We start from the raw sequence: 13,362 nt of genomic DNA on the forward strand, positions 1-13,362 counted from the left end.
TCAGAACCTGCAGCAACATGTGGACCCTACGATGCATCATCAACGGTTGCCATTATCTCGAATAGAAAAACCCTGCAAAGTTGGATTGAAATGTTTGCCTCTAGCTTATGATCATCTCATCTTTTTTTTTTCAGAAGAATATTTTTAATTTATCGAATTTTATGATAGATTCTATCAATTAACTTAATCTGATTGAGCATTTATAATAGTAGCTATTAATGATTAATGATTGGTATTTTTACATTGATTAATTATTTTTAACTTGATCATTTTCTTTTAAAAACCAATCTTTTAATTAAATTTCGGGTGCATTGAGTAAACAATATAGCTACGTATTTATTTATTTAAATTTTAGTACATCAAATTTTATGATACGAGTTTAGTTATGAAACTTATTGAAAAGTGTTTTTTTTTTAATTCTAAATCATTTTAAACATTCAAATTGATATAAAAAAAAATGAAAGCTGATCAAATCAATAAACGTAAAGAATTGTAAAAAAAAAAATCCTTTTTTTTGCTTTGTTTCAGTTTAGTTTTAATTTTATAAATCAAATTAAATTACCTTTTTAATATATTTATATTTATTTTTTTGGTTAAATTCAGTATAAAATTGATTTCTTTTGTAATTTTCTTGGGTACAATATTTCTTTGTAATTTAAAACACACTTTCAATACATATCATTTTCAAATACTAATTAAAACTCAAATGATTATTTTTATTAATTGGTTTTCATTTTACGAGAGTGGTAGCATTCTGGAGTCCCCAAAAAAAAGCTTAGGTGGCGTGGCACTGGATGAACAGGATCCAGCTGGCAAGTGGGCGCTGGAGCAGAGCAAAGAGCATAATCCAACCTTGTTTGTAGGCTCAGCTTCACAAAGTTGAAATGACAATACATGTTTTTTAAATTATGATGTATTTTCATACTATAAAATTTAATTAAAATATACTAATTGTATTTGAATTTAGTTAATTTTTTTTATCTTATTATTCAATTATAAATTATTATATTTAAGATGATTTCTAATTAATTTACAATATAAAATCTTTACAATTACAATATATATAAAAAAAGAGCAACAGAAAATATATTAAAGAATATGGTATACTCATGTTTTTTTTTTATCCAATTTAAATCAATATCAAGATGGTATATATAATTGACAATGTTAACATTTTGTTGCAAATATATTTGAGCAATAAAATATGCAAGTGCACAGTGTGTGTAAGAAGCAGTGTCTTGGAATGGCGGAATACAACAATATTCAATGAAACTTGTTGATTGATTCATCCTTGGCAGCTGGCTTTTGTCATGAAACAACACACACACACTTCAATCCATCTATTTTTTTTTAATGTCTTTATAGAGACTGCTGCCTAACCCAATATTCCATCGTGCATCAACCATCCTTTTCTCTTCCTTTTTTCACACTCCAAGAATTCTTCAATTCCATCATGTGTTTCAAAAATTCAAATTGTTTTCTTCACGTTTACCATCCTACCTTTAACTGTGAGTGTGAACTGTACTTAATTACTCGCCAAGTTTGTCTTTAGAATCATCATCCTTATTTAATTACCCCTTTTTTAGATAAAAAAAAATGTTGTCAACTTTGTTCAACTAGTTATATACTCCTACTAGTACTAACTATGAAACTAATGGAATAAAATCTTACTATTAATTTTGGAATTTATTTAACCCTCATAGGAGATTGGATTGTAACATCTTTGGGTGAAACAAACTTATGATTGCTAAATTTAGTGGCTGAATATAGGTGGAAAATTCTACCTGAATTTGTCCACATTCATTGATGATGATGGATGAGTTCAGAAAAGGAAAGGAGCTCCAGGTCATTCCCTAATCCGCACAAGGATAAGCATGGATATTTAATCAAGAAATTTAGTTTTTTTTTATTAAATTGGAAAAATTATGGATAGATAAATAAATAAATATAATATTACCCTCTTAAAAAATCAATAATAAGATACAATCTCACATTTCACTACATGCCAATAAATAGAATGTAATTTTTTGTCTCCTAAAGAAAAAGATTGTAATTTTTTGTGTTCTCAAATATCATATTTTATCCTAAAAAGATAAACATTAAACAAAGAATCTAATTAACTAATATATTTAATACTAATGAAGATGAAGTTTAGTAAAAAATTTAGTCTCTTATAATAAATCAATGTTAAAATATTTATATTTAGTGTTTATTTAGTCCAACAGTGTTTTCAAAACAATCGTCTCTTAATTTTTTCATAAAATAATAATTGTTTTTTTATAAATTAAAATCAATTTGTCTCTTAATTTTTTAAAAAGTAAAATTTATTCATTCACCAATAAAATAAACAATCTTCTTTCTTCAAGACTTCACAACACATGAGCAGCTAGAAAACGAGTAACCAATAGGCATCATGATACATGAACTAATTTTTTATCAACGCGTAGCCTTAGACTTGGTGTTCCCGCCGCCCCTTCTCTCTCTACCATTCCCATTCACCCTTTCTCTCTCTAGAAAAAGATAAATAAACAAACCATTAAACAAAACACCCCATAAACAACAAGGCTTTATAAAACCCACCAACCAAAAGAAAGCATTGAATCTTTGAAGAAGAAAGAAAAAGAAGCCAGCAATGGCCAAGTCCAAGAACAATGCCAAGAAGTTGTCCTACATCTCAGTTCCTTCTCAGATCATCAACTCCATCTCATCTTCTTCTCTTCAATCTCTGCTTGAATCTCCCAAGAAGTGTGCAAGACACTCCAAATTCTTCACCTTTGTCAAGTGCATAAGGCCAAGACTCTTCCTTTTCACTCTCTTTTTCCTTGCTTTCTTTGCCATGCTCAAGTTTGGTCTCAATCTTTACACCCCTTTTCCTCCATTCCCATGTGCAACCTCAGTAGACCCCTCAAAATCCAATCTTGGACAGCAAGGTGGTGATGTTGGTGTTTCAGAGGCTCTGATTAGCAGTGTGCAGTTACATGGTACAGAGGTTCCAAGTGGGGTGGGTGAAAAGAGTGAGTTTTGGGAGCAGCCAGATGGGTCAGGGTACAAGCCATGTTTGAATTTCAGTAAGGAGTATAGGAGGGAGAGTGAAGGGGTTGTGAAGAACAGGAGGAGGTACCTCATGGTGGTGGTTTCTGGAGGGATGAATCAGCAGAGGAATCAGATTGTTGATGCTGTTGTCATTGCTAGGATTCTTGGGGCTTCTTTGGTTGTTCCCATATTGCAAGTCAATGTCATTTGGGGAGATGAAAGGTAAAAAAGAAAAAATATGTTATTTTTCTTCATGGTCTTGATTATGAATTAAACTGTTTAACATTTTTGGATTGAATCTTCAATTCATAGTTTCAATCTTGTTTTTGATACTGGTTTAATTTCTTTTCTTATATCCAAATGTCACATATGATTTGTCTTTTTCCTTATTTGGGGTTTGTTTCCATTTTTGCAGTGAATTTGCTGATATATTTGATTTGGAGCACTTCAAGAGTGTTCTTGCCGATGATGTGCGGGTGGTTTCAGCATTACCATCAACACACTTAATGACAAGGCCTGTGGAGGGGAGCCCTATCCCTCATGCCACTCCCAGTTGGATTCGGTCACACTATCTCAGAAGAGTATGTTTGTTTTCTCTTCTTGAGTTTTATTCCTGCGAGCATGCACTGAGTTGTAATTAGTAGGCTTTAGTTCTTGTCTAGTTTCATGTTAACTTTCACAGTTTCACCTATGATAGATTTTATGGATGGAACCGAGATTACCTATAGTACCATAATAAGAGCTACAGTGTTCTACACAAGTAGTTAGAGACCTTTATGTATCAATTTATTGACTGCAATCTTTTATGTTGCCAAAATATTAACATGTATCAATTTTGCAATGTTAACTAGGAAAGCTTTGACTTGTTAACTGTTGTTGCTCTTGTTGAACAAGAGTTTAACATGGTTCTTGTTGTTCTATGCAGTTCAACAGAGAAGGTGTCTTGCTTTTACGTGGATTGGATTCGAGGCTAACAAAGGATCTTCCTCCTGATCTTCAGAAGCTTCGATGCAAGGTATTGCAAAGTCTCTACTCATATGTCAAAGACAAAGAGGGAAAGGCAATTCTGATCTAACTTTATATGCCAATTGATAGCAGATTCTAAATGTTCTTGTCTATCTTTCAGGTTGCTTTTCAGGCATTAAGGTTTGCAAAGCCTGTTCAGGAACTTGGTAACAATATTGCTGAGAGAATGAAAAGTAAGGGACCCTACCTTGCTCTTCATCTACGGATGGAAAAGGATGTCTGGGTGAGAACTGGTTGTCTCCCTGGTTTGAGTCCTGAGTATGATGAAATTGTTAACAACGAGAGGACAAAGCGGCCTGAACTCTTGACAGCAAAATCAAACATGACTTACCATGAAAGAAAACTGGCTGGCCTCTGCCCCTTGAATTCTATTGAGGTTACAAGGTAGATATAAATATAATCCTTTTCATCTTTTAAATAGGTTTTAGGTGTCTTCTAAGTATTAAGTGTGACACGCTTTTCTGATTATTTTTCCCCTTTCATTTACAGGCTGCTTAAAGGTCTAGGTGCTCCAAAAAATGCAAGAATTTATTGGGCTGGAGGACAACCACTGGGTGGAAAGGAGGTCTTACAGCCATTAATCAATGAATTTCCACATCTTTACAGTAAAGAAGATCTTGCTTTGCATGGAGAGCTGGAACCATTTGCAAATAAAGCTTCTCTAATGGCTGCCATTGATTACATAGTCTCTGAGAAGAGTGATGTTTTCATGCCATCTCATGGAGGCAATATGGGCCATGCACTTCAGGTATAAAGATTTATATAAGTAATATAGATGGCCGTTTCTATAATTATATTGTAATAACTCATATTCTTAATGTGACAATTTCTATAATTATTGAAACTAAATGTTATTTCAGGGTCACCGGGCCTACGCAGGACACAAGAAATATATAACCCCAAACAAAAGACAGATGCTCCCCTATTTTCTGGATTCTTCCCTCCCCGAAGAAGAGTTCAATAGGATTATCAAGGAATTGCATCAGGATTCATTAGGTCAGCCAGAATTCAGGACTAGCAAGTCTGGGAGGGATGTCACAAAGTATCCTGTTCCTGAGTGCATGTGCAATGATGACTCTCATCATCACACTTCCTAATTTTGTGCATTTGATACCAAAGCTTTTGTTCCAAAGATTACACGGAAGCAATGCTAGTTTTGGCAATATGATTTTGATCCCTTGCGAATTGCTTGAGGTGTCATTTTCCACGGAAACAACAGCTCTTAAGAGCATCATCTTTTAAGAGCCACAATGTCAAGCACGCCTATCCCTACAAGTGTACTAACGTTATTCCTTAAATACACGAAATCTGTATGTTTTGTGAGGCAATGTAGATTTTCATCAGAACAGGCTAAAAAACATTGCACAGCAGATCATTCTTTGATTCTTTAGAGTTTGTATAGGTTATATGTTACTGTTACATCTAATTCTTTGTAGTACACTATGAAGCCTTATACTGTTGTACATATCTGTATAAATTCCAGTTTTGCATTGGTTATTTGCCCTTTCAAGATCACCTTTTGCTGTCACTTAATTCAGCAGTGGGAGTTTTGCACAAGTTGCAAATTCAAAGAAACTGAACATGTGATTAAAATACTTTTAAAGCATCTGGTGAAGAGAAAAATATTGTTAACATTCTGATGGAAACTTTGAATTAAGCATCATTATAGTCCATTTAAATAAATTGAAAAGGGTGTTGTGTGTGTGTTATAACCAGCATCGCAAGGAATTGGCTATACGACCATCCATTTGTTACCATACGATGCCTAAAGGTCTGTATTCACTTACTCTATGGCATGCTTGCAATTTCTCATAACATAAAACCTTGTACTATATTATGTTCAGAATGGTGAGGAGGACATGTGGCAGATGTATCTTTCTAGGTATTAAATGAGTCGTTGTCAAACTTCAAGTAGCAGATTCAAAATTCAACTCCAAACTATAAAGCAAATCACAGTCATTCTGAATGTATAGCTGGCAAAAGGCTCCGATTGATCACAACCACCTGTTCCCCATGAGATAGGTCATCGGTATAAATAACCTTATACTAGCAAATGTTTGGAAATTGGAGGGCAGATTTCATTTAATGATTTAAATATGTTTGAGATCATTAATATATATACACTTAATTTTTATTGAGTTCTTCATAAATTGACATTTCAAATTTTATTTTATATTTCTCTTGTTGATCTCAAACAGTGTAACACTATCTCAATGATTCTTTTAATATATATCAATCATTAACTACATATATTCAAACCAAAACTTTTAATATAATATACTCATAACAAAAACATAAATTATAGAGACTCAAGACAAAAATTATATATATATATATATATATATATATATATATATATATATATATATATATATATATATGACTTCACATTTAATTCATAATTATTTATTATTCATTCCATTTTAAAATATGACCTTTCAAAAAAAAAAATTGTTTCAAAATCAATGTTACATTAAATACTTTTTTAAGATTATTCTTAATAAATACTAGTGTGAGTAGTGCATAAGAAGAAAAAATGAATCATTAATTAAAAGGATAAAAGATATATTAATAAATTTTTAAATATTTTTTTTAAAATTTAACAAATTAATTATATTCTTTAATATTTGTGAAAAAAAATCTTAAAGGTCCCGTGTTGTGTTATGGAACTAAGAGAATAGAAAGATGAAAATACAGTTCCCAAGGGATAAAAAAACGTTCCGGATTGGTGTTCCACGTTTAGTTCTTTGTGAGGGCTGTTTTGACACTCTAATATGAATTGTTGAACTCGTATGTGCCTATAATTAGGTGGAGCCGTTATTAGAAGTTGTACCATAGGATAAGGAAAAAAAATTACTTATTAAAATTTGTAAAACTAAATGTGTTAATTAGTTTTTGGGAATTTTTTTTTTCTTATATTTGAGAGGAGTATATATTTATTTGTTATAATTTCAAATTATAAATTATAAGATGTATGAAATTTGGATTTTAAATCCCCGAATCAGACCTGAATATATGGAATGACTACTGAAATTTCTAGATTTTTCTGATAAAATGTCCATCATATATGTAAAATATATAACGAATAGAGTCACACAGGGGACACACTTAGCCTGATCAAGAAGCGGTTTGCACGAAAGCATCATAGAACTATAAGACATGTAATTAACCTGAGCAAAAGAATCACTCAGAGGAAACTATAAGAGTGGGGTGTTCTACATTTGTCATAAAAACCTGCTATAACTTCTGTAGGAACAGGCACTTATCTTACTGAAAATAAAAGAATGTTATAATAAGAATAAAAATGTATTCCTCAAACGCGTGCTAGGTGTCCTATAGGCTACATATAATCACAAATTGCCTCTACACATTACTCTCTTTGTGAAGATCAATTTTTATTACATCAAACGCTAGCACATGCCACACTTAAATGGAAAATAGGACTATAGTTAAAGAAACAAAGGGATAACTAAACTGCATTATCATGTAGCAAGCTCACGACGAATCTATAGTGGGCATGTGAAGCGGATTATGAATATTTACAAGCTGATGACACACAACCTACGTATGGACTCAAGGCAGCAAAGAATTGTGGTGGGTGCAAGGAACCAATAGTCTCATTGGATTATTTTGTAGCTCTAATTCATGTTAAATTACTCCATTGGTTACGAAATCATTTAGGATTACCAATTGGTTTCTTGGTTTATAGTATAACTCTTAATTTGGTTACTTGGTTTCTAGGAAGTCGATTTCTCTGGAGATGTAATGACAGGGTTTCTTTCTTTTTTAAATCATTTAGTCACCAGGTCGTAGGTCATTGTCTCATTGCTTCTATTTTCTATTATGTATGGCTACAAAGCCAGCGCTTGTTTTTTAACTCAACAATACATTCTCTCTCGAAAAATAATTATTGTTATTATAAGTTTTATCTTTGAATTCAAATTAAATCTTATTTTAATTTAAATTCTAACCAATTTTATTGTTTTTAAATATTAATGTTATAATTATACTATCATATTCTTCAAATTTAAATCAAATTAAATGTGGTGGTAATTAGAAAATAGATAGTTGATCTTTCCCTTGCAGGTTACAGAATGGTTTTAACTTTATTGAAGCTTGGCAATTGGCATGCTTAGTGGTTGTAATCTGAACATTGTGAACTTTATCTTCTGTTACTTATTAACTTTTCCCTCGTTTCCACTTGTTCGGTTGAGATTTGGTGGTTCGGCATCATTAACTTTTACTGGTTGAGCTGGTTCTGATCTCGTTTTGGGGATGTGTTACTACTTACTACTGATCCTAAATGGGGTCTGTACTACAATGTTTTGTTTTTGTGAATCTTGCACAATGCATGTATAAATCTTTGTCATATCATAGGCAATCCAATTCAAAACACAACTTTTTTTTTTTTTTTTTATCAGCAAAGGTTTACTATTAATTTTTGTTATTGAGGGAATTCGAACCAACAAACCTCTTCCCTCTTCCTTCTCCCTTCGCCACTTAGTTAATCTTATAACACCGTCCAAAACACAATTTATGCTTTACATGAAAATCTGTCAAAGTATTTGATGTTCTATTCAATGATTTAATAATCAATTCTGATAATATGGTACTTAAAGGATAAGTTCATTGGTACACTATCCAAATGACTACAACAGTGTGGAAGTAACAAGGATATTAAAGAAGGAAATGATAATAAACAGAAAACTGTATGTAACTATGTATAACAAACTAAAACTATGAAAAAACAAGATCACAATAAACTATCTGTTCTAGCTGGGAGCCTCTTGAAGAAATTACTTGGTACTGAAGGCATCTTACTCCTAAACTTTGGATGCCGCAAAAAGTATAAACCTGTCACCAGAGCCACCACTCTGAATGGAGTTGCATAGAGAACCACAGCAGCACAGAAGCTAAACACTACAAAGAGGCTGGTTGCTCTGGGGTCTCTCCAACTCAGTAGAGACTGAAACCTCTCCCCTTGTGTAGCTATGTCCCCAACAACTGTCTGAATCCTACCTGCCACAGTTCTAAGCCTGTCATACCTCATTCTCACAACATCCTGTGATCTAGAAGTCGGAAACGTGTCAAACTCTTCATCGAGTTCGTCGGGGTGAACGGCTTCTGCCCACGAGAGTTTAGTATCCATGTGAGGCGGGTGTCTAGGCCGGAACCTATAGTTCCACAGACCAATCAAGAACATATAGAGAAACACGGTTGGCAGGATCAATTCCGGGTACCATATCAGTATGAGGAAAAGAATGTGAACCAGGACTGATGTAACATGGTTCTTCCAAAGGCAAACATCACTGAACCACTTTCCCATTGTGATCATACCAGAGAAAAGGGACATGATTCGGAAGAAATTAGCCTTGCTTCTTCTCATGCTCCACATATGGGAATCAACATCCAACATGTACTCCACCACCTCCTTCCTCAAAGGCGGTTCAGCTCGGCCTAGCCTCGCAGCTACAATGTTCATGGCTTGGTACCTCAAGTTGTCTATTTGGTTCACTGTGAAGGGATGTAAGTAATGCATCTTGGGGAGCAAGGGTTGGCCATAGATGTGAACCATGTTGGCTAGTGAAAGTGCCGTAAACCTCACTGCTAACTGAATCTCACCCATCTTCTTAACTCCATGTTGGTGTAGAACAAGAAGAGGGTGACAATTGGTGTAAATCCTATTAGCTTCAAGTGTTGATAGCCTTATTCTTACCTTTCCAATCCGAGAATCTCTAGCAGCACTGTCACCAGGAGCTTTTTCCCCTCCACCTAAATGGCAGTTGTCAAAAACTCCCAACGTTATCACAGTGCAAGGATCATAGACCTCCCATGTGTATTGTTCATTCCATTTAGGACTAAAAGTGTCGAGAAGTGTTCGGGTTCGGACCCATTTCTGACCATACTTGGCAACACAGTATGCATCTGTGCTGCCTCTTCCATCCCTCATCTTCATTGGGAGAAGCCCCTGCGCTCCTAAGATGCCTACTTCAAGTATTCCAATAGGTTGCTTCCATAGCTGTCTTGCTGTTGGCCTTTGATCACTTGTGTACAATGTGGACTCATCTAGGACATGGTATCCACCTTCAAGGCAAACTCTCATGTGAATCCTGCTTGAAAACTTGAGCTCATTTCTTCTATCACCTTCTAGCACTCCAAAACCAAATTTCTCAAGATTGAACCAGCGCGAATGAACCGGCCTGTGGTCTAGCCGCTTCTCAAAGAGGGTCATTGGTAGGCTTATCTTCCCAAGTACCTCATCTTTTGAAGGGTGCACACGATCCTCCACAGTGATTGTTAATTGCTCCTCAAATGGCTCGCAGGCTACAAAGACCAAATCTTCATTCCAGAATGGGGTGGTTGTTCTGGTGGGGCATATCTTGGTTGTCAGCACTTGGCAGCCCACTTGAGCTTTCACAAAAACATCCGGTAGGCGGTTTCTGTCACCTGGGATCACGTCTTGTGCTTCAATTACATTCACCCTGAGATACCACAGTTTTGGTGACATGTAAACCTTTGATCTGACGTTGAAAACGCCCTCCCCATAGACAGTGGCAGCATCAGAATGCCAAGCCTCAGAGAAAGCTTCATCAGCTTGTGTTCCCATCCAAACTGCAAGCATAATGTCACCCCTCACCTTGCCTTCTTCGCGCCAGTCCTCGAGCCGGTACCACTGAGGAGCTAGTGGACTATCTGGTGGAACTCTTGTTGGAACCTCATTGAGATCAAAAACTACTCTGCCAAGATAGTCATCTCTGCCCACCATTGCCTTATCTTTCACAAAGACTTCCAAAACAGAAGACTGAATGCGGTCTTTGGAGAAAGCAAACACTTGGTTCCACTCTGGGTTCAATTTCTTCTCAAAGTGCTTTGTTCTTCCTTTGTAGTTCCCCAGCTTCACTTCCACATAAGGATCACAGCTTGAGGTGATGGTGCTTGGGGGAAGATCTTTTGCCTTCACAACACGAACATACAGATAAAACATCTGCTCAACAAGGTCATACGTGCTAGTGAATCTGTCACTACCACTCACCCACCCTCTTCTACCATAAGCTCCATCACTGGGCCACCGCTCGCCAAGCTGCACATTGGTGTCACTGAGATTGTAGTTTTCATCATTGCTAGTAGGGACTTGGGGACTAACTCGGTGCACGGTGAGCGGAGTATTCTGTGGTTGTCTCTCTACTAAAATTCTTGGCTGTTGTGGGTTGGTTCCCATGAGGTTATTGTAGCTTTCGTTGCGGCTAGCATGGACTTGTGGATTAAAGGAGTGCATTGATGATGGAGTACCCGGTCCTCGCGGTCGTCTCTTAATTGAAATCCTTGGCTGCAGGTTAGTGTCATTATGATTGTAGCCTTCACCATGGCTTGGTTGGACTTGTGGATCACCCGAGTGCATCGTGAATGGAGCACCTTGCGCTAGCGGTCGCCTCTTTATTGAAATCCTTGGCTGTTGATTGGTGTCATTGTGATTATAGTTTTCGTGATGGCTAGATTGGACTTGAGGATCAACTGAGTGCATGGTGGATGGAGTACCTTGTGGTCTTCTCTTTATTGAAATCGTTTGTGGCTGGAGAACTTGGTGCTTGTCAAGTTGTTGGACGGTCTCTACGACAGCTTCTCTATTTTCTTTCTTTGGCTCTTGATCGATATCAACACTGCTAGACCGAGCTTCTGCAACATAATATACTTCTGCTTCTTCTGTGCTTGCTTTTGGGGTGTCAAATGCAGGAAGTTCTTCACTGAGATCAGCTTCTAATGTTCTGTCAGTTAGGCCTGAGGGGATACTATGAGGTGGCGGAGGAAGGTCACTAATGGTGGATTCTGGTTCTCGGGGTGGAGTGGAAGGTGGAAGTTTTTCTTGTTCTGAAGGGAAAACAGGAGAAAGAGGTTTTGGTTTGGAATTAGACTCTGATGCAATGTATATTTTGAGGCCAATCTCACCCTTAACAGGTGAGAGAAACCACTTCTTTTCAAGAGGGAAAATCTGATATACTTCCTCACCTTCCTTGACAATATTGGAGCAAGGAATTCTCACCCTTCCAAGGAAGTTTCTGCCTGGAGTAAGTCGCCTCTCATTGTAGACCGATACTTCAATCGTTTGGCGATGGTAAGGTTTGGTTGCATCTAAATTGAAGATTAGTTTTTGGTTCCAAGTGGGGTTGAGGTTCTTTGGGACGGTTCTGGTTCGGCTAAGCTGGTTCTCAAAGTCTACTTCCACAAAGGGACTGGCTGATCCCTCGCCATCTTTGGGCATAAGATCATGAGCATTAATAACTTCCACAACCAGTTTCATGCCCTTTTCTTTCTGGTGTCACTGCCACAAGTTGTTGCAGCTAGCTGGTTTTCCAAAGTAACCAGAAATTCGATTCTGAAGCAAAGAAGTTCTACTTAAGAATACAAAAGCCAAAAGAAAATACAGTTGTGGTTCTCTTCTCTTTCATGATTGACACAAGTACTTGCTTCTATTTTGGTTAAGCAAGGAATAATTTCATGGAGAAGCTGCATGAGCTTTAGCAATATGAAGATAGGAGATTAAAGCAGAAAAGAATGGTGGGAAACAGATTGATCTAACTTAAAGCCAAGATCATTCTAGTCTGAAGGTTGTCGTAATTGTTACAATTCTATGCTAATTCTTCAACAATTATAAAAAAATAATATGAATGCTAAATGGCAATCTCAGAATTTTGATTTTCCACTGAGCAAACAAATAAACCATGGTTCTAATTTGTTATTTTAGCTGCTACTTGCTTGCCTTTCTTTTTTTATTGTGTATCTAATATGAATATCATTGTTTAATGACAATAAGGAAAAATTGTTTGATTCGTAACTTATTGATAAAGCAAAAATGATTCTAAACTTTCTGTCTGTCAATGTATTAGTTACTTAATGGCGGTAAATGGCCTAAAGGGATTAGTTTAATCTAAGCAAATGCATGGTTATTATATGTGCATTTTTCAGGATAATTGCTTTCTTCTATGTGCAGCAATGTCTAAGTGTACAAAAAGGAAATAAAAGGGGCATGAAAGGCATAGCTGAAGCTGCAAGAAAGCAAAGGTAGATTTGGTTAAGGCATGTGTCATATCATAGACTATGATGCTTTTCTTGTGCTTCATTCTCCTCGATCCTCCTTTTAAGATTGAATACTATATATTATAATTGTCTTATATGCCGAGTTTGCTTTCATTCATGACTTCATGCAAGACACATATAACTAAGGCAAGTCAAATGTCACGCAGTAAGATAATAGAGCAACATGATGAAGACCTTAGCAAAGGAAAAAAAAATGCCGTAAAATATCTA

At 35.8% G+C, this 13,362-nt stretch overlaps 2 protein-coding genes across 2 annotated transcripts; one reads left to right on the forward strand and one right to left on the reverse strand.

Moving 5' to 3' along the window:
* Positions 1-2,425: 2,425 nt before the first annotated feature.
* On the forward strand, positions 2,426-5,549 carry LOC100796856 (O-fucosyltransferase 20). Its single transcript, XM_003534654.5, has 6 exons — positions 2,426-3,255; positions 3,449-3,614; positions 3,959-4,048; positions 4,160-4,443; positions 4,549-4,807; positions 4,920-5,549. The coding sequence occupies exons 1-6, from the start codon at positions 2,633-2,635 to the stop codon at positions 5,154-5,156; spliced, it is 1,659 nt and encodes a 552-aa protein (XP_003534702.1). The 5' UTR covers positions 2,426-2,632; the 3' UTR covers positions 5,157-5,549.
* A 2,586-nt stretch (positions 5,550-8,135) lies between these two features.
* Positions 8,136-12,451, reverse strand: LOC100816204 (FT-interacting protein 1). Its single transcript, XM_006586690.3, has one exon. The coding sequence runs from the start codon at positions 12,353-12,355 to the stop codon at positions 8,813-8,815; it is 3,543 nt and encodes a 1,180-aa protein (XP_006586753.1). The 5' UTR covers positions 12,356-12,451; the 3' UTR covers positions 8,136-8,812.
* Between the last annotated feature and the right edge of the window lie 911 nt (positions 12,452-13,362).

Source organism: Glycine max, chromosome 9 (assembly GCF_000004515.6).
Source record: "Glycine max cultivar Williams 82 chromosome 9, Glycine_max_v4.0, whole genome shotgun sequence".
Classification (NCBI taxonomy): Eukaryota; Viridiplantae; Streptophyta; class Magnoliopsida; order Fabales; family Fabaceae; genus Glycine; species Glycine max.

Coding starts and splice junctions, on each gene's coding strand:
- LOC100796856 (XM_003534654.5), top strand. CDS start 2,633: ATGGCCAAGTCCAAGAACAATGCCAAGAAGTTGTCCTACATCTCAGTT. Junction 4,049..4,159: donor TTCAGAAGCTTCGATGCAAG/GTATTGCAAAGT, acceptor TCTATCTTTCAG/GTTGCTTTTCAGGCATTAAG. Junction 4,808..4,919: donor ATATGGGCCATGCACTTCAG/GTATAAAGATTT, acceptor ATGTTATTTCAG/GGTCACCGGGCCTACGCAGG.
- LOC100816204 (XM_006586690.3), bottom strand. CDS start 12,355: ATGAAACTGGTTGTGGAAGTTATTAATGCTCATGATCTTATGCCCAAA.